At 38.6% G+C, this 21,961-nt stretch overlaps 1 protein-coding gene across 2 annotated transcripts in view; it reads right to left on the minus strand.

Annotated features, from left to right (window-relative positions):
• The window catches only part of STK32B (serine/threonine kinase 32B), a 158,298-nt gene that overhangs the window by 121,985 nt on the left and 14,352 nt on the right, over positions 1 to 21,961 (minus strand). The window contains exons 2-3 of one of the 2 annotated variants that reach the window (XM_058803490.1): positions 7,663 to 7,718; positions 977 to 1,105 (exon numbers count right to left, since the gene is read on the minus strand). In XM_058803490.1, the coding sequence (XP_058659473.1) occupies positions 977 to 1,105; positions 7,663 to 7,718 (185 nt within the window). The remainder of the gene's footprint in view (positions 1 to 976; positions 1,106 to 7,662; positions 7,719 to 21,961) is intronic. The other variant, XM_058803491.1, reaches the window with a different exon arrangement.

Consider the following 21,961-nt stretch of genomic DNA (forward strand, 5'->3'; position numbering starts at 1 on the left):
CAGATCTGGATATTACAACTGAGTAACACATTCAGTAAGTTCACTTCACAGCTCTGCAGGATTCTTTGTAATAGATTCTAATTAAAAATTAACAAAAACCCAACCCAACCCTGTATAAGAGGAAATGGGGACCCAGAAAAATATCATAACTTTCAGAACTTACATGGTAAAGCTGAGAGTAATATGCTGCAATGGCTGAAATCACAGGCTATTTAATTATTCAGAGAAATTACTGCCTCCTGCCTAGGAAAATGCTCAGTCATTGTCCTCATTCCCACAAGTCAATACTCACATCTTGATTATTGCATCATAAACCTTGCCTGTGTTCCCAAGGCTCAATATTTCATCTAAATATCAGAATTATGCTCCCTTAATTACTGTTGAAAGGAAAAGAATTTTTATACAGGTATTCATCATAATATTTCTGAATTCACAAGAGACCATTACAATGATTTAGTCTCTGGCAGTAAATGTCTATGCTTTTACTTTCTCTTTTTTTTCACCAATGCCAAATAATGCAAATGCATGAAGAAAATCTTAGTCAAGAGAACTTCCATAGGAATTCTGGATTTCTTTTTGTCATGGTATTTTACCTTGAGAATGGAGCTGGAGACTGGCACAAGCACCACAACCAAGTATCATGTTAAGTACAATTTTTGGCAGCAGAGAAATACACAATTGTTCTGAATGTACTGGAAACATCTGGTTTAGGTACCCCAGGTCTGCAGTGTCTAAGTTCAAAGGTTTCACTTGGTCTGGGCATTATTTTTTTATTTGTATATTTAAATACATACACATACATGCTCCCATATTTTACACACAAAAAATTATACTATGCCCTCATAAATTCATGTTAAGGTATCAGATTACAACACAGTGGCAGCCAAAAAGAAATCCTTTGTGACTGACAAAAGTTTAAGAAATTTATGCACCCAATATTTAGGAACAATCAGGAGTAACTAAGGCAACTTCCCACAGCTGAAACTGGGAGGAACAAGGCCAGTGAAGTCAAACCATGTTTATTTCTCTGAAACTCTATTTTCCTAAAGTGTGTCCTTGAGCACAAATCTACTCCAAATAGAGGAGTTAATAGAGTACCTTTAACCTATAATGATAAGGCATGATTAAGCAGTGTTTCTAATTACCTTTCCTAGTATCAGGAAATGTTCTGCTATTAGGGAAATCAGGGATAGTGACATTTTGTTTTGAGCCCATTAATTGTTGCACAATGCTGAGTACAGAAGTTTTGTTTCATTTTTCACCTTGGACTGTTACGAAAGATCTGAAAATTGTTGATGCTCTTAAGATAACTAAAGGTTCACATTTATATGGAAAGAAGCCTGGCTGTGGAACAATGGGGAATTATGTTTGGCCTTTTGGGGGAAGAAAAAGCAGCAAATGGGATTGAGCTGAAACTGAGTGGGAAAAGTAGGGATGAAAACGAATTTTTCAAGCTCCCACAGGTCCTTCAAAAGCATAAGAAGAATTTTCAGGGGCAAATCCTGACATCCTGTCTTAGAATATGTGGAGAGTCCAATTTAGCAAGTCACATTATAAAGTGCAACATTTGGGGATTTTAGCTCAGAACCTAAGTCCATAAATTAAGCCATGTACATTAGTTTGCACCATGATTTTCACGTACAACTTGGCCAAGAGTTAGGTGTTTGCAGAAACCTCCTAGTCCGTTACATTAAAAGCCTCCCTATTGAAGGATTGATGTGAGAGACTGCTGAGAGAATGGGTTTGAGAATTACAGCTTTGACCAATGTGGCAAATCAAGATCATATGCAGCACCAAAATATGCAATGTAAACCAGTTTTGCAATGCTGCTGGGACTCCAGAAGGCACTCAGCTCTCTTACCTGGCAGTAAAGACAAGGGTGTTCAGCACAGCTGAAACAGACCTTCTGTTGTTGGTAGAAGCTTGCCTAACACACAGCTTCAGAGCAGAATGATAGTAAACATTTTCTAGCAATGTGTACCTACACAAATCCTTTAACATGGTTACAAAATCAATAGGGTTTTAATGAATGTAATGAAGCTACTTCCTACTAAAAATCAAGAAACACAATCTGCATCCGTGTTGATGTTATTGTGAAAAATGCCTGACATTGCTATGACAGCGCTGGATGGTATTGGAGATCCTCCCTGGCACTTCTACCTGCTGGCTGTCAGCTCTTCTCCTGAGCAGGACAGCAATGGATTGAAACTTTCCACTAAAGCAAGAAAGAAAGGAAAAGTCCTTGAGCCTTGTCATATGTACAGTCTGAATGGGAAATGTTTAAGCTGGGGGGTTTTTTGTTCCAAAGGAGCAATTTAAAATAGGGATAAACAGGTGCTCTGGAACCTCAACAAAAAAATTCTGTGATGACTCATTATGATGAAATTCTGTGCAGAAATGCCTTATTTACATGTATCAGTATGGAAGCCTGTGACACTCACACTCTTTCCATTTTTCTGTGAATATCATTTACCAAAGGCCAGACAGTGTGATGATTCAGAGCAAATATGTGTTCTGAACTCAACTATTCTGCTTCATAGTCAGTAGAGAAGGACAGGCAGCCACCTCCATAAGGTGTGGATCTAAAGAGGCACAGGGGACTATCTCTGTACCTGGAATGGTTTCCCTCTAATGTCCCCTAAAGATGTTGTAGATTACCAGTTTGGATATAGGCATCTGTGTGGTACATATTTAAAGGCAGGCATTATGAACCCCACTAATTTTCTCTGGAATGGTAGAATGCTATTTTTAAAAATCTCACTTCCCTTTCTAAAGTTTTTTTTTTTTTAATGTAACTTAGTTGTTATCACAGGGTGGTGTCTTTTGTTATTCCTGGTAGAAGGTAACAGTGAGTTGCCTTAAAACCTATCAGGTTAGAAGAAATTTGACCAGACAGTGACTTGGGGCCACTTTCCCTCAGAATCTGGGGAAGGAAACCAATAGATTATGGCTGCAGGGCTAAGCTTCATTTTTCCAGAGCAACATGTGCTGTGGCCCACTTCTAAACTACCTTCTTGGATTTCCTCTGATTTCACATGCAGAAAACAGAGAAGCTTGCTGAAGGAAGCTGCATCATGCTTGGCAGAGAGCAACCATGGGTAGCTTCAACAAAGTTCTTCCCAGAGAAAAGATAGAGACGGCTGAAATACCAGACTTGCTGCAAAACACAGATTTTTCCTGTTTCCCACTAGAAGAGACTTACAGCTGCTGTGTGCATGGTGTGGAAAGAACAAGGTGCACTTAGTGTGAATTCTGGTCTAAATTTGGCACAGGAGTACTTAGACCTCTCAGACTGCCACAAGATGCGGTTTCACAACAGGTGATGAAAGAGGAGGGAGGCAAACCCACAGCCAGAAGAACGTTTGCATGAGGCCACTGCTGGGTGGAGAGCTGGCAGCTGGGGTGCTCCCTCACCCATGCTGCTGTACGGTATTTTACATCTCACACCATGGATGAGATGGGGCGGCTTTGGCTGCCATGAGGAGCCCCAGCCCAGCAGAGGGGCTGTGGCACTCACCCAACACAGAGGGCTACAAGACAGAAATCAGGTGCACTCCAGATGGGAATTGATGAACCTGCTGTGGAGCATCTGCCTGAAATATTGCTCCCTTGTATGTCCTACCCATGTGCTCTGAAAAATTGGTTCTCATAGTCTTAGCCTGCAAGAAGAGCTGGCAAGATTTACTCAAAGAGGCTGGAGAATGGATGTCTTTAGGCTGCCAGGGGGTTTCCTTTAAAGAGGGAGATTCATTCCCAGATTCCCCTGAGCAAAGCATGACATCTGGAGCAGCCAAAGCATCTGCTTAGTATCCTTTCATATTAACTCAAGCTAAAAAACAGGTCATAATACTGTCAAACAATATTAATATTCTGCAGTGGTGTGTTATGTTGCTTTTAGGGTAGAAGCATATTTTTTTCTGAAGTATTTTGCATACTATTTACTAAAGTACCCTCAATCAGTGCTGACATGATTCTGGGCTCCCATCTGGTTTACACCACTGTAATTTCAATTTTACTTCATCACAGGAAGTCACTGTTTTATTCAACCAAATTCATCAGAACTAAGTCTTGTGTCTCAGCATCTTAGACAAACAGGAGAGAGTTTGTACCTTGAAATTATAATTTGAATTCAATTTAAGGATGTTAGTTAAACATAACTGCTCCAACGAACAGAGAAGTCAGAGAAAATTGGTACTATAATATCTCTGAGAACTAGTTGTTGCACCTGAATACAAATTATTGTGCAGCAGTAACCCTACAATTATGTGGTTATTGTTGCAGTAAAGGACAATGAGAATTCTTGTATTTCAATCCTTATTGGCTTTGTACTTATTGGATGATCTTCAAATATATAATTTTTTGCAATATTTTGTTTGAGAAGAGTGATAGCTCTACAGATAACAATATTGAAAAAAAATAGCCAGATTAAGCAGGAGACAGCACTTCTAACATATCATATATCCCTGTTTCTACTGTCTCTGCCCTTGCAAAAGAGTCCTCAGCCTTTCACATCATGCAGGAAAATAAAACAAGCCTGTTTTATGAAGGCTCGGTTGATTTTAATCCACTCTTCTCCATGGCACTCAGGAAACTGGTGAATGTTTCTATGATATTTCTAGAAATATCTAGTTTTTTACAGGTTTACATGAGTATGGTTCTTGTTTATAAGGTTCAGGTTTATATGAGTATGGTTCCCTGCTTTGGGGAATCTGTATTGGTGAAAATGGAGTTGTATGAGAGAGAAAATGTTTAAAGTATGAGTTCCCTCCAAACTTAAATCCTTTTTTACAGTTGTCAAATGCAACAGGAAAGTCTCTTGGTGTAACAGGTTTCTTTTTCCCAAATGAGTACAGGCTTCTGACAAATCACGTTGTTTTTCCTTCCATGGGCAAGGGAAAGAAAGAAGCCCATTTTAAAATGACCTATTAAAACATAGCCAAAAGCACAACATGGTAAATCAGTCACCATTTCAAATGTCTGTCTCTGTGAGTCAGTCCTGCCTTTATTGTTCATTTAGAAGCCTCGTTGCTGGCAACTTTTCCTATTATTGTCCTTCTGGAAGTACCTGGCAGCAGAAAATGTCCAAAAAGGATGCAAGGCTGTTAATCTCTATTGCAGGGTGTTTACTGCTCAGGGTCTGCTGTGCTTTAGCACCTTGCAGTGTATAACACCACGTTCAGTGCCACGCTTTCCTAAACTGCCTGCTTCCTTTATGGCTCCTCTGTGGCCTTTTCTGTTTTCTGAGAGAAATAGGATGTTTTAAGACATACTCTATTTTTTTATTTTATTGCTCTTGGTACAATATCCCTGTGTCTCTCTCTCTCAATATTTCTTAAATTACTCTGGTTGCTGCGGCAACCTGAGCAGGGTATTGCTGCAGGAGGATTCTGGTATGGCAGAGCCCCTGTGCTGCTCAGCTCACTCGTGTGCACAGAGCTCAAGGTGATGCTCAGCACCTCAGCTCCTCCATGGGGCTGGCTTCCTCATCACCTGGGATCTGTCCCCACAGCCGGTGTCAGAAATCAGCTCCCTGCCTTGCCTTTGGCCTTTTCAATCCACAGTCACAACATTTTCTGTCACAGGAACTCCTAGGCCATTTGGTACCAAATATTTTGTATCTCAAGTTCTTGTCTTTTCTACGTGGCCACCTGCTTTCAGCTGCTGCCTCTGTACCCAATCCTTCTTAGGGACGTCTTAACAGCAGGTACTGTCTCCTAGACACTGTTGAATATTTTTCAGGAAAAGATACACCACAGCAGTATTGAGGAGGGTAGGAAATGCTTGTGGAGAGAAGAGAAACCACCAGCATGCTCCTTTTTCTGGAAACAAAGAGCACCTTTGGTCATTCCAAAGGTGTCCTTCGAGAGCTCAGGTTCCCCTTTTTAGGGGCAGATGAAGGAGGTGAGGTCTGAGCCTGCCAGGACCATCTCAGCCACAGCTTCTGTGTGAGCTGGCTGTTCTTTTGTTCAAGCCAATTGATGGGCAGGCTGTGGCAGAATGTGTGTGGCCAGTCATGGAGCACATGGAGTTCCCACACTCCTGGGCACATGCAGACCTGCCTGGAGCATTACCTGTGCAGACACACCTGGCACAGAGCTGGTGCACTGTCTGCTGCACTCCCAAAGAGGCACACACAGGGCACGGATCAGTGGTACCCGAGTGACGTGCAGGGCACTAGTCTGAAAGGAGCCCTTCTGGCTTCAGTGACCTTGCTTTGCCAAGCAGGTAAAGGCAGCTCTTTGCTTATGCTTTGGTCTTCATAAATACCAGGAAATTGCTTGTTTGTTTGTTTGTTTGATTGATTGATTTTTTATTTATTGTTGGTTTGTTTGTTTGTGGAAGAACTTTACACTAGCTATGCTTAGCATATTCCAGTTACTAGTGATTCCATGTACATTGGAAGAAGCCAAGTTAGAAATTTTGATGAAACAAGTTTTATTTGAATATTAAAAATTTGCCAAGTGAATTCAGAAGTAGGCAGTTTGAAACCAAAAATGCTGAACTCTGATCTAACTAGCTTTTCCTTTGTGAGGGTCAACATGATTTGGACATGTCTTTAACTTTTTTTCCTGTACATAACTTGCACTCTTGACCTTCATTTAGTTTGACTTAGTATTCCACCTCTGTACTGTGATAATAAACAATCACAGATCTCTGCTGCCCTGATTTTAAGGGGTTTATAAGCACTTTTTTGCCCGAGCAGGATATACTCCTATTGACCTCAAAGACAGTTTCTGCTGAAAACTACTGAATTGAAAAAGGACTGTGCCATGAGGGACCATGCTGTTCTGCAAGTATATCTGGCCTCTCTAAAATTAAAGTCATTGTTCTGCACGGAGGCCAAGAACCAGCAAAATCCTTTGTGTGTTCTTAATGCATGGCTACAGAAGTGCCTCACGAGCACTGAGCTGGCATTTACTCAGGAATCATTGAAATCAAGATTTAGACAGCTGTTGTTCCATCAGTCACCTGATCAACTACCAGTTATATTTCACCCTCAGATCTATTCCTGTGAGAAATGGTTTCTAATAGTTTTTTAAATAGTATTTTCTCTGACTTTGTGGCTTTGTATTTGTATTATATGTGGCTATGTGGCTTTGTATTATAAATGTAAAACCTTGTTATAATCACTATTTATAGGAAAGAAATGTTGTCTACTCAAGTGTAAACAAACCATTAATCTTCTCTGTTTCAGAAAAATCCTGTTGAATTGAACAAACATTTACTTGGTGCTCATAATTATATTGTATGTCAGTTTACACAGTGCCAAGAGGATTTATTCTATGTAAAATACCTTTAAAATACTGCAATTATTTTAAAGACACAAGCTCAGGGAATTAAGAACAAGATCACTTTGGTGGACTGTCTAAAGAAGTAGTCTGCTCCTACCTTTTTGTTGATTTTTGATTCCAGGAGAGATTTCTAAATTCTGTTAATGTCCATTTGGGATAATTAATTATTATAATAACTTTTGCTCAATTAATTTTAGCAAATAGATTATAACAGAAATAATTTAATGAAGAGACAGTTCATACTGGTGGTCAGATGTCCTTAAGAAGGAAAAGGCTACAAAACCTATGTTCTTTTACCATAATCAAGCCAGCAAAACACAAAGGTATTCCCTATTAGACATTTAACTGCTAAAAATAGGTTGATTCTTACCTTTCCAAAACTCCCTTTCCCAATAGCCCGCAATATTTGAAAGTGGTCAAAGTTAACTGCAAAATAAAGGAGAGAAGAAAAGGAAAATAGTTTGTAGTGTGCTAAGTCAGAATCAGACATCAGATAGGAAAAGAAATTACAGTGTGTCCAACTAATGTCTTTTTACAATGTGGTATTCCATTTTTCCTCTTTAAACACCAAACATACTTAATAGCTAGCAAAGAAGAAGTTTGCTTTAAAATATGTTGCATTCATTTTGTTCCCCAATTCAACTTGGACCAATGTCTTCAGTGCCCAGTATATCCAAACAGAAATATATCTCTGTCCTAACCAAGTAACAAGGCAAAAGTTAGCATTTTGCAGCCAGTAGCAATAACTGCTCAGCATTTTCCAGAAATATTGAGATCTATTAAAAGGACACTGAGTAATTCAAGTAAGTAACACCCTCTACCTACAGATATGTAATGACATATGGTTAGTATTTTTATATTATCACTGTTCAGGATAATTCCTATATTTTGTTACAGTGATGGAAGTTTGTCCCATGATGAGGTAGTATGATCACCAAAGTTTCCCACCTTAATGCAATACATAATGCTAACATTGTAAGACTATTTCATAATTTTAGCATAAGTTTGTTTTGAGAGATTGCATTTTAGGTTGGAAGTGGAATGGATTTACTTGCACTTCGGGAAAATCTGACAGCACAGCCTGCTCCAGACACTGAAGTGCTTTGGTGGTAGGGTGAATGAGATTTCACTTCTCAGAAATGCCATTTTATTAGTGTTACATGAGTTTAAACACAGCATGACCTTCAAATCTTCATTGTTATATCCGGTGTTTTTAAAAAAATTCTAACATCCTGAACAAAATTGATGCAAAGTCACTGAAATACAAACACAACAATGTGTGATACAGTTTTTACAGTCTCTTCTCAAAAAAAGTCACACTTAGAGCTAAATTCAGTGAACCAGAGAAGACAAGGTTCAGTGCAACATAAGAGGATTTTTTTTAAATTAAAATTTATGCTCCTGGCTTTGGCCATGGACCTTCATTTATGCACCTGTCATAGATGTAACAGTAACTAGCAAAATTGTGGAGACAGACTATCACTGGAAAAATCACAGAACCATACAATGGTTTGGGTTGGAAGGGACCTTAAAGATTATCTCATTCCAACCCCCCTGCCATGGGCAGGGCCACTTTTCCTGGAGCAGTTTCTCAAAGCCTCATCCCACCTGGCCTTGAGCTCTCCAGGGATGGGGCAGCCACAGCCTCACTGGGCAACCTGGGCCATGTCCACCCAAAAATGTGGTAACAAGAACAAACACAGCAAAAAATGTGATACATCAAGATGAAGGAGAAAATTCTATAAAACTCATAATATAATTATTTATGGAAAAGAGTTATCCATCTCAAGCTAAGCTCTGCATAGAAAGTTGAAAGGTTGATAGCTATCAAGCCTCTAAAATGGGTTAATAGCTTACTTGCTCTGTTGCAATAATATCTCATTTACACTATTAACACCACAAAGAATTTGTTTATTTATGCTTGCTTATATTGCCTTCAAGGAAACATGGTTGCTCCTTTCATTAGTGCAGCATAGCAACCACCTTCCTGGTAATTGCTGGAGACAAATCAAGCCCAGAGCTGACAGGGCTGAGAGCAGCAGACTCTGTTCTGCAGGAAACAAAGATGGTGAGTAAAGCAGCTTTAGAATTCGGATACTGAAATAAAAACATATAACCTTGGAAAGGATTTATAACCTGCTTGGAAAGTGGAAATTTGGAATAAAATTTTGAGCTGAATCCTGTGAGAGTTGGGGCTGCCCAGATGTTTGAGAAGCAGAATTGCTGCCAGCAACCTGCAGCTGGGGTCTCTGCTGAGAGACTTTACAGTGTAAAATCCCTTGTAGTTCTTGCTGGCCAGTACAGGTCAGATGAACAAGATAGTCAGTTTAGCAAAACCACCTTCCACACAAACTTACATCCATTTAAATCCTGTGCCTACCACTCATCCCTCCCAAATGCATGACTGGGCTGTCTAAGACGACCTTTAATTTAGGTAGGAATTCAACACAGTGCAGAAAATATCCTAAACAACATGTTAATCTCATTAATTTCTTTGATGGGAAAAAAATAATCCTAAAAGTTCAGCACAGCATGCTGGGGGTTTTTGTGTCACTCCTCTGTTTCAAACTTTCTCATGTTTCTGCTTATTTTGCTAAAGACTTAACATGAATCTTCCTTAAAAAAACTTATTTTGAATTTGTTCTTTACCTTTCAGTCATTCAGCTAAGTCCAGCTGCCAAAACAAGTGAGAAATTGTAGAATCATTCTCTAATTATCTCAATTTGAGTCAAGTCACATTTCAGTAATACTTGACTATATTATATTCTGAAATCTGACATGTTTTGAAATACATCAGTTTGAAGAATTATTTTGTTTTTGTAAAACTAAGATTAAGCATTTATCTGTAGCTATGTAAAAGATATTTTTTATTGTCCACATAACTTCTATTTCTCTACACTTCATCTTCCCTGTGTTTATTGCTCTGTATGACTAGAACAACCTTAATTTTTTAATTAGATTATTTGTAAATTTGACTTCCATACAAATGATATTATCAAATGAAGCACTGGAACATGGAGTTGAAGATGGATTACTAGTAAACTAAATAAGTGGTTAAAAATCATACATGCAACAATTGATCAAATTTTCTTAGTTTCTATGTTTAACTTGAATAGAAATTGAGATGTTACATTTTCACATCTTCATTAAAAAAAACCCAATTTTTTTCTATAACTAACAGTCCCATGGGCCTTATTTAAATTAAGGTACAATTATTGTAATGCATTTTTTGCAAGAGAAAATAAAGCAAATTTTAAATTACTGAGGAAATATGTAAACATGCCTGAGCCTGCATCTAAATGAGCAAGGCTTGCAGCCACTGTGGCTCTCTGGAAAGGGATAATTCACTGAAGAGAGACAATTCAGTCTCTTTTGATCATTCAAACATACTCCCAACACTGCAGATTCACAAACTGAGGAAGTTCTTCCTTTGGAATATTAGGACAGAATAAAAAATGGGCTACTTTGCAGCTGAGACTAATACCAAATTTGCTGAGTAAAACTAAAGTGCTTCAAGCAGCATTCCATCTAGGACAGAGCAGCACCTCCCTGATAACAGTGAAAGGCTGAGCTGAGTTCACTGCCACCTTGGTACTACATTAGCCATACACCCCAGCTGTTTTCCTCAGAGGTTCTTAATCTCACACTCTCAAAATTAGGGGCTAATTTTGTTCATCTCAATTTTTTTTTCATGTTCTGTATGTGCTTTTTGTGTCTTTTCTGGTGAAAATTCAATGCCAAAATATCACCACTTACTCTGAGAAGAATTACACCTCATTATGACCTCTGTCATTTTCCAATGTTGAAAATATTAAGTTCAAACACTGCCATTTCCTCTGTGCAACAAGGACATCAGGAGTATTAAATTCTTGTCCTCCAAAACATGGCATGTCTTTTTCTTGTGGTGCCTGGTGCTGTAGCTAATGACATTTTTCTAGTGCAAAGCCCCACTGAGATAATGGTATGGCTGGCAGAAGGACATTTTCTTCAGTGTCAGTAATATGACTATTACTCTTTTGAAAATAGCTTCCTTTACTCAAGAGAAAATACTTCAATTCTCAAGAGAATACTTTCTTTTACAGAGGAAAAAAAATATTTTCCAACTCTTTGAGCACTTCTTTCATTTTATTATCATACTTTGGTAATATAATTGTCTCAGAATTTGAGTATAGGAATATGAACTATTTTCAGAAAACAAAATTTGTTTGTATTGTCCTCAGGTAATTTTTCATGCAAGTAAACCCATGGTTAAACTTATGAACAGCACCACGAGAGAGTTTCTTTCCAGTTTCTTTGATTTCCCTCAGTTTGGAAAAATCAAGTATTATAATTTGCCCTCCCTCATCTCCCACCTTCATCCCTTAAAACGTCACCATTGATTCAAAACTAAGAGGGAATATGGAATAAACCAGACATTTTGCTAACTAAGAGAGAAAACAAATCAGCATTTATGACACCTCTTTCATGTTATGGTATTACAGCAATGGATGCCTGTTAATTTCAGCAATGTGTTGTATATATACATATAAATATTGTTTCTTTCCATTTAGTCATACTCAAATAAACCTTCAATTCATTCCTTTGCGCAGATTCAACTGTCTATTAATAACTATTAATGCAAGTATACTTTACTTGGATTAGAATATTAGATATTTTCAAATTAGCCCCACGCAGAGCATTTTCCTGTAGTTTGATCTTGTACACATAAGAGCCAGATGATGGCAACAGGATTCACAACTGAATTAAAGGTTTCATCCTGCTTGCCATGAAAAGCAAAAAAATGTGGTCCTAACCATTTTAGATAGTTGGTCAAATATATTAGTGTACTCAAAAACTCTCAGGAATATCTAGAAGCATGGTGCTGTGGTTTGTGACTGAGTTATACACAAGAGCATCTCTGCTGCCACAGTCTTCTCACGTGACCTTAGGTGAGTGCTCCAAAATCTTCTGCTGCTGTCTGTAGAAAAATGAATTATTACATCTCCGGCAGCTGTAAAATTAGGTATGGAAAGCACCTTAGAGCTCAGACACACAAGTAATTGGGAGAGCAGTGAAAGCCAATTCAGGTGATAGTGCTTCATAAAAGCACCATGGACACTGAAAGCCATTTTTAAAATGTAGGTGTCTACACCACCATGGAAGTAGAGGTAGAGATTGATTCAAACCCCACCCATGAGGTTGTGGCAGAGCTGAGAACAGAACCCACATTCCACTCCACACCTTCTCACGCATGTCCTCCAAACTGCACAAGCCCTGGTGGTGTAGGTATTTGGTATCAAACTTTCTAGTGAAAGATAAAATACTTATTTCTTTCTCCACTGCTTCCTGAGGATAAAGTATAATTTGGAGAAAATATTCACATCACAGACTTGTTTTTTTATAACCACACTGCAAAAACACTGCATAGTTTTAGTGGAAATGCCTATTCTTTTTTTTAATCAGCACTATATACATAATGATATATACATAATAAAACAATGAAGTGTATGCATTCACCTCTGCTGCATTATTCACAAATACTATATTTTCTGGAACAAAAAAAATCCCAAAGAATTTACATCAGCAACACACCATTATGTATTATGTGTTTGATTTATGATCTTACAAAGGAATATAAGATTTTGACCCTTTCACTTGCAGTTTTACTGTTCAAAATATTCTCATGTTGTACAATATTTGTTCAAGTGTAAATTACATTTAGCTAAAGAGGCAATATGAATATTGGGTGGATTCTAGGTAGAGCTGATATCTGTTTTCTCACTGCACCTGAGGACAATTTATTGTATGTATATGTGATTAGTCCAAATACACAATAACCATTACCTGAAAGAACTTTGTTTCCCCTAGAGAAAATATCCAACTGAATGTGGCCAAAACACTGGCATGCACATGCTTTGCAGAATGAAAAATGAAGTAGGGGCCTTTCTGGAAGTACTTGATAAGCTAAATTCACACTCTCCTTCCCTGGTTGAGTCCTACTGATTTATTTGGACTGTCTGGGAGTAGCCAAAACCAGACATGAGCACTAGGCATTAGGAGGTGTACAGTAAAGCCATGTTTTTAACACAATGAGCTTTTCAACACATTGAGATTCATTCTCACTGATCTCAAGAGAAAATAGAAACAAGGAGATATGATGTGGCCATTAGCCAAGAAAATAGATTTTTATTTAAGTCTGACCCCTGTCTTGCAAGTCTGTTTTGGGGTGGATTAATGCTTCCTGTTCTGTGAATCAGGAAAACAGAATAATAACTAAACCAAATGTCCTGCTAGATTTGGCCTGTATGGTTTGACCTGAGACTCACTGGATAACTCTGCTGATAGGATCTCAAACTAGTTCTGCAGTCCTCTTTCCATGTCTGTCTGCTTTTCAGATGCTCCAGCCTTTTCCAGGGAGAGCCAGAGGCTGTGCTGACAGAACCTCAGTAGATCCTAGCAGCTATCAGATCTTGTTAAAATTGTTGCTGTCCTTCCACACAAAACACATAGGAGGAGTAACCAAGTATATGCAGACATACATATTCAATACTGCTAATAAAATCCCCTGCTTGAATGAACATAGATAGGAGAAACATGAACAGAGACTAAAAATTAAATTCAGGATGATAAAATGGTTCGGGCAGTCATGAGGAGTCACATCCCATCATGCTCTGTTCATGATAAGTGCATTAGTGAAGAAAGACTCTGCTTAAATAAAGGAAGAAATGAATTTCTGCTGACAGAATGATAAAGCCAGGCATGCCTTTGAAGTGAATAAAGAGTACAAATCTGCATAGCTCCACAGGTTTCTGAGTAAAATAGAACATTGCTATACATTATTTGACTGGGAAACTTACTAGTTAGATAGAGATACATAACCAAAAAGAAGTTTCAGAGTGGGTTTTATCTCACTAATGATGAATCATGATGTTTCCAATCATATTTAGGGCCTTTGTATTTAAATTGCATAACAATGTCTCAATTCTTCATGATTAATAAGTGTTTTAGTCTCAATATAAACTAATTATGTTAATATGCTTTTATAATTATTCAGAATTTATTTGCAATTAGAAAGAATTTTAGATCTTTGTATGCAAAACAAATTTTACTTAGAATTCAGCTAATTTTGTTTTGAACTGTACAATGCATTTCAGTCTGATCATGTTTGCATACTTCGCTTTCTTCAGTGGAAGTGAAACATTTCTGTATGTCAAAAGACTTTGGATCAGCCAAGAGCTCTGAAATGAAAGTGGCTTTTTCACAACAGTTCATTTCTGTATTTTGCTTCCTTGTGAAGGCACCTGCAGGCTGGGGTGTGTGGCTGGACTGCCTGTCCCTGTCAGAGCTGTCCTGGGCCTGGCCTGGGTTTGCTGCCCTGGGCTGGCGGCGCTGGGCTCTGGAGCTGTCAACAGGGGCTGGGTCTGCACAAGGGATACAAGGATCAGATCCCAACGCCTTTGAAGAGGTGTCACACCACAGAAATGTAGTCCAGCTTTGAACTGGGACAGAAGGAGATCTGAAAAGGTAAACTTGAATTCCATTCAAGCTTTCAAAACCGGTTTTATTTTCCCAACATAAGGCTTAATTTTTTTCTGGGAAAGTAACAGCATTTTAATTTGGCAACAAGTTCAATTATCCATTAAAATTGTTTTCAGAGGAAAAGTCAGATTCAAAGGAAAAAAGAAAACAGGATGACAGTGTTCTTATCTTCCATCTATGTCACATTTCAAACAAGACATAGGAGAAGTAACCTTTTCCCTTATTAAAATGGGGGGAAAATCTCAGTACCAGGGCGCTGGAAAAGCAGCAATGTGATTCTATTTATACCTCTCTTATTTCTATATTCTATAAATAAATAGCTGATACCATAGATAAAAGAGTGGGCTAAAGAACATCTGCTGTGATGCATTACAGACATTCTGATTTCCTTATGTCAATCCTCCTACAAGGCAGTACTTCACATGCAATTTAGTACACATTTGATAAAATTCACAGAATATTTAGACCATGCATGCTTTGTTCATCCAAAGCAGTGCCAGCATCATGGGGTTCTACACTGTAATTAGTGAAATCCACCTCACATCACATCATTAAAATGAGTGGGGTTTTCCCTAAATGGCTGGGAAATTTTCTGAATGTGTTAGTTAAAATGAATACTGGAAAGAACTAAAAGAGCCTTCCATTTTTCAAAATGCTATAAAACAGACTGGAAGAATTTGGTGAATCAGCTAATAATTTACACTGTTACAGAACAGGCATGTGTTGCCACAACCAGAAGTAAAATTGCAATTCTAAAGAAAATTAGCATTTGAAAGTAACCAAGCTGCTAAGTAAAAAAGATCTAAGTACTGATTCTCAAAACTCTTCTTCCTTTTTAACTCTGTAAAAGAACATAATTGTATTTCTAATGCTATTCTATAAAAGCTAAAAAAAAAAAAAAAAGATAAGATGAGATTTTGCATTCACAAGGAAACTGTGAGTCTTTGGTAAACAAGAATCTGTTTGAACCTAGGATCGAATGAAAATGTCTTTCCAGAGCTGCTTATTAAATAAGCCAATAAGCCAAATTAAAATGATACTGCCATTAAATACATCTATACTGAAAAATGTCTAAGGCAGCTACCTGAAGCCTGTAAAACAAAGTTTGCTCCTTGGACAAAGTAGAACAGACTGCAAATTGTTACAGCTTTTCTCTGAAGTATGTTGAAACTGAAACTCCTGAGTGCTGTCCCACAACCTCCAGACCTTGAGTAGGAAACTGGAGGTCTATCACCAAACCAATAATCAAGAAAGGACATCTGCTGCTTTCAGGGACGTGGGTGTCAACCTCTGTGAGCCACTGGGAGGGATTTGTCTGTCCAGCCACTGGAGTCAGGACAGAGCCTTACAGCTCTAAACTGCAGTAGGATTTTGTGGTTTCACATTCTCTGAACAGAGAGAGACCTAATTCTCTCTCCCAGGATTTTTCCTGGGGAAGGCAGCACAGAGGGAGAAGAGAAAACAATTCTTATCTCCGCTTGCTGCTGCTTTTGTTTGGCACATGTGGAATGTGTTATGGGGATTGTTTACTGAAGGTGAGCCTTGTTTGGATTCACTGCCCAGTTGGGCCAGAGCTGGGTCGTGGCTGTCCCCAGACAGTCACGGGGTTTTGTCTAGGATCTCTTTAGTACAGTTCTGGTATAGTATTAGTCTAATATAATATATCTAATAAAGCATTTCTTCAGCCTTCTGAAACCATGGAGTCAGAGCACATTATTCACCATGATGGGATCATCCTGCCTTGATGGGTTTTGGTCTAAGAACACAATAATCAGTTTTTGCCTAAAATCTACTGACAGGTTGCCCCATGGTAGCCCAGAAAAGGCTTCACCAGCAGCACCAATGACTCCAGGGGCTGCTGTTATCATTATCCTGTGGAAAAACCAAAGTTTCTTGTTCTGTGGAAGGTGTGGGGATGTTTAGCTGCTGCTTTGCTCCACAGAATTTTAGCACAAATTGGATGAAATTAGCTGCTCTTTCTGAAGGATTGAGCACAAATAGGTGTTTACTGGCAAAGATTAGTTGCACTGATCAGAAGAGCTCTTGTGTCTGCATCTCTCTCCCATGGTGTTTCTTGGGAGCAATAGATTAAAAAATAAAGTTATTTTTTTTTTATCTTTATGCCTCTTTAAAACTAGACCAAATTTTTACCCTAACAATTCCTCATTGGAGATTTTAGTGCGCTGCCTCCATCTTCAGACAGGTTACTCTGTTTCAGAGGCATACAGCAGCATTCTCAGGTGGCTGGGGGGGAAATAGAGAAAATGAAAAGCCAATTCTTGTGATGGTTTGTGTGAGCAAATCCAGGAGGAGGTGAGGGAAAAAAACTATTATTATAAATAAATAATCTCAGTCTGAAGGACACAAAGCAATATGAAAGTTCTGTCCCTATGAGTGACTTCAGCTCCAATGAAAGCAAACAGAAAGTTACCTAGTTTTGGAGTCTTTCTCATAATTTTGCTTTGTGCCTTGTTTCCATTTTCATCTTTTTTTATTGGAGAAGGAATAGAAAGAACTACAAAATCAAATGGTCTTCACTGATCTCAGCTGAAATGAAAAATTTCTGAGTATTGACTCATGATGATTTCTCCTTCACTATTACTGCTGTGTCCATTTAGACTGAGTGCATTTTTGATCTTTTTTTTTTTCTAAAATGAGAACATTTGAAGAAATTCTCCTTTTCTATTTGCTTTTGGCTTTTCACAGGAAAGATTTCTATTTTCATACAGCCTGAAATGAGGAAAAGTAGAAAATATTTATATTTCCCACCATCAGAAACATATGCTTTGGGCCCTACACCACACCAAAGATCTCTCACAGTCCACTTCACCCACTGTATTTTAACCCTTTTTATGAACCTTTTCATGTGATGCTATGATGAGAGCACACAATCATCCAGGAAAAGACTTGTTCTTTGAAAAACTGAGAAGAAAATGAGGCAGTCAGAGAGACACCATGTCTGGCGTGCTGCAGCAGCAGGAACAGAGCAGAGCACAAGCACATCCCTTTTGATGGCAGGATGGGTGTTTGGACTAGATTAAGCTGATTGTGACACCCTGTGACACACATGTGATGCTGCTTTGGTTACAAGTCCGGCTGCAAGGGCAGTGAAATGAAAGGTCATCTCCACAGGGAAGTTATAATGCCTATCAGTACAGAATTTGTGTATTTTACTTTAACAGGAATTGCTTTATATCAAAGTAGAGATCAAACTCTGATCCCTGCCATGTTAATACACCCTGACACCAATTCTCCCTCACACATAAGTGAGCACAGGCAATAAAGACAAGTTTAAAACTATCTGCTGAGCATGTCTTTTGACTTTGATGGCAATTCCAGGAAGCCAACCAATTAGTTTTATGAAAATAATTAAAAATGGTAGTAAACATCCTATGAGAGAAAAATTTAAGCTAATATGAAGTTCAATTGCTATTATTTGATGGCAAAGTTAATAATTAATGAATTTTAAATTGTTTCTTATTAATAAACAACAACAAAAAGGAGGTCAAATATTGCTGTCAGAGCTTGGCAGAAGACATCAGGAACATGAAATATTTATTATCATGGCAAAAAGTAATCTGGACAGTCTAGTAGGACTCAAGCTTAAATTCATAGCATGTCCTCATTGGCAGTGCAGTACAAAACAGGGAAGAATGACTGTCTGTGTAGCGTCACCACTGATGATGTCAGCTGCAAAAAATTTAGCACAAGCAATGATGTGTTTTAGTTGTCTTTTTTTTTGAGATAATGAAGGATCTTCAGAAATCCTGATGATGACTAATGGTGCAGGCAATTACCAAGGTGAAGCTCCCTTGACAAATACTTCAGATTTAAACCAGCAGCAGCTGAGATGGCTTTAAAAGGAAAAAGAGACAAAATACAACAGTGGCAAGCATGAATGGAGGATAACACTGCAAAAAGTCAATTAAATTTATAATAATTCCTGTCCCAGGACGTCATCAATTGAAAGGCAAGTTCAGAAAGGGATAGAACTAGCACATAGCGAAGGCACAAAGTGGGAAAGACTCAGACTGTGACTAAGAAGAGAGATCTGTGCAGAACTGACCCTGTGCAGGGCAACCACTAATAACACTCTTTTAATATTACTTCCATGCCCGTGGAGGTGGAGGGTCACTGATCTGATCAGTCTGACAATGTGATATCATGGAGAATGAGAATTTGAATGTTTGTGATAGGCTGTCAGCCCAGATGATCTTGATTGTGTGGGTCAGTTTGCTGTAATCCTTCAGAAACGTAATTTTAAAGCAGACCTTTTCAACATCTCATTATCTTCTGCTACGATGTCTGGTTAAACACCCATAAATTGAGCTAAAAAATACCCAAAACAATTGGACTTCAAACACATTGGCTTTTACTATTAGATTTAACAGGAAAGCAAAAGGAATTTGGAGTACCAAATCTATGACTCTTTTTCAACAAAGAGCAAATAGCACTAGATTGTTGTGAAAAGCCTGTAGCAGCTGATCAGGGATTTTACGTATTGGTGTATAACTCAGGGCTATGAAAAATATCATGAGAGGTCAGATGTTCCTCTGGATGGACTGAAATAAGGTAACAATCCTCACCTTTGCTAAATAACTGATATTGATGTCTGGAAATGACCAGAGCCTAGTTAACACTTTTCAGAAGTCAGAAAAGATTTGGTAGCAGTTGAAAGCAGCACACAGCATGGCAGATGTGTTCACTTCTTGTGCACAGGACTCAGTGTCACTGGTCACTGGAGCTGGCCAGTGAAAATGGCCACACCATTCTATGATTCTATGAAAGAACATGATTCTCTCTCTATTTAGGCTGGCACTGAAGCTAAGTGACATGAATAACTGGAATTATTATGCTATAATAAGGTTTGATGCATTGGCTAACAGAGTCCATAGCCCTGACCTCACTGTCGCACAGAAACAAACAGGATTTACTCAGGCAGTGTCAAATCTTCAGTATAACTACAGGTTAATTTGTCATAACAGAGATGTTTTGGCTGCTTCTGTGTTCTGTTAGCATATAGCATTCAGGTAATCTATTTTCCAGTAGAAAGGTTTCTTTTCATTGACTCATTTGGTTCAGTGGAAAGTAATTGGAACTTCTCATCCATATATCCTACTATAGCCAGCAATCTACAAAATTTTACTATTATAAACCCACAAGTCAGTGAATTATTTTTTAGATCAGTGAAAGTGTGAATTAAAGATCCCTTTTTGCTGCCATCAAAACAGTTCTGGTTTGTGACAGGACAGAGATTTGGTGCAGAAAAGCTGTTAACTTAGCAGCACCACTGGAAACATCAGAAGTCATCAAGGACCAGCTGGATTGATGTCCTGGCCCTTATCACAGCCACTGAATAGCAGGGAAGCCTCTGAGAGTCTCCATGCTTTCAAAAAGACATTGACACTAAGGAGAAAAGTTTCAGGAGCTGCTCCAACATAAAATGTGAGACCTCTGTTAAGTGATAAAACACAGCACCCTTTTGTTGAGAAAAGAGAGATTCTGATCGACCGTGTTGTTCTCTTATGGATGAGCTGACAAAAACAATCTCTGAAATCATTGCAAGGAGAAACAGGTTGACAGCTATAAGCAGCAGAAAAGATACTCCTTGAGAAAATGTATTGCTACAATATAGAAAATCTAAATTTCACTTTACTGTAATAGACTTCCCTGTGAGATCAGGATACACATAATGGACTATGAAGCATCTTTTTCAGCTGGAAAGTGGGAATATTCACCTCCCTCAGAGTTTCTATGAAAATAACCTCATTAATAACTGAACTGGAAGGCTCTCTGAGGGAAGTTGCTATGGGAATAAAATGTCAAATATCAGTGTACCAAACTGTTTTCTCCTGCAATAAAATTTATCAGAGTGATCCCCAGGTGAAGGAAAATTCTTTAAATTAAGTTAACAACAAAATCCTCAGTGAGACATCCATCAATTTTATCCATGCAAAGGTCTCTGTAATTCCAAGCATGCCAGAGGAAGTGAATAAACCTCTTTGCTCTCAGCTCCTCCGGGCAGTGCCTCTGAAGGAATTGTTCTTGCAGATAAAATGAGTCTTGGTGCTATGTTAATGGGAGGCTGGGGACCCATGTGAAGAAGATTTTACTCAAACACCTAGAGACAGTATGAGCTGTTCTCTTTCTCCTATGAATTCAGAACCTAAGACATGAGGAGTCTCTCTCCAGAGCTGAATATTGAAAAAATATCTCTTCTATTTTTAACCACAGCTACAAATTAAACACTTGGGGTGGGAAAGGACACTAAAGATCAGAATTATTCCCATTTCAATTGGAATTGCTTCCGATTTGGTGAGTTTAAACCAAACCCATCACCATGGGCTTCAAATAAATGACACCAGTTCTAGCTGGCAGCAGAAGTGTGTCTGGGGTGTCCCTGCCTGCTCCACTGCTGCGGTGCATCCCAGCCACAGCCTGGGGATCCAGCTGCAGGCAGCGGGGTCACACAGCGTTAGATGGGGGTACAATGGGGATTGTGAACAGGAAAACTGCTCCTCATCATGGAAAAAAGCAGTATTTCATTAAATACACAGCACACCTAGTGAGTACATTGAAGGGCCAGGTCTCCAGTAGAGGAGAATTAAAGAAAATTTCAAGTATTCCATTACTGGCTGACCACAAAGTAGCACCTCAGAGTCCAGCAGATACTAGACACCTCTTAAACTGGCCAGATTTCTATTGACTGTTTAAATAAAAGACACAGCACACTTTTAAGAGGGCTGACCTCCTCCATCAATTCTATCTGTTAGCCTACACATAGTTATCCATCCTCTGCAGTTAAATGACTTTCACTGTGTACTTCAGTGCCCAAGTTGCATTTTATTCGTAGGTGTTCCAAGTGTTTCAAGCCAGGTTATATTTCTTAGAAAAATAAAATCCATTTTAGAGATGGAACCTCAAATCCCAGCCTCTGAGGTTGTAAAGGCACTGACCTGAACTCATCTTGGCAGTTCTGATTTTTAGAGTTATCTGGAGCCAGGAAGAGGCTTCTTTTTGATTCTAGCTAGGGTTCATAATATTTCTCTGTGTGAATCATCTACTTGCATAAGAATCACTCCACCTTCTCTGCCATTTTGGAAGAAAGCAGGTCTCACAAAAGGTTTTTTTTTTTTTACCTACATACTCCA

This window comes from Ammospiza caudacuta, chromosome 4 (assembly GCF_027887145.1).
Source record: "Ammospiza caudacuta isolate bAmmCau1 chromosome 4, bAmmCau1.pri, whole genome shotgun sequence".
In the NCBI taxonomy this organism is placed as follows: domain Eukaryota; kingdom Metazoa; phylum Chordata; class Aves; order Passeriformes; family Passerellidae; genus Ammospiza; species Ammospiza caudacuta.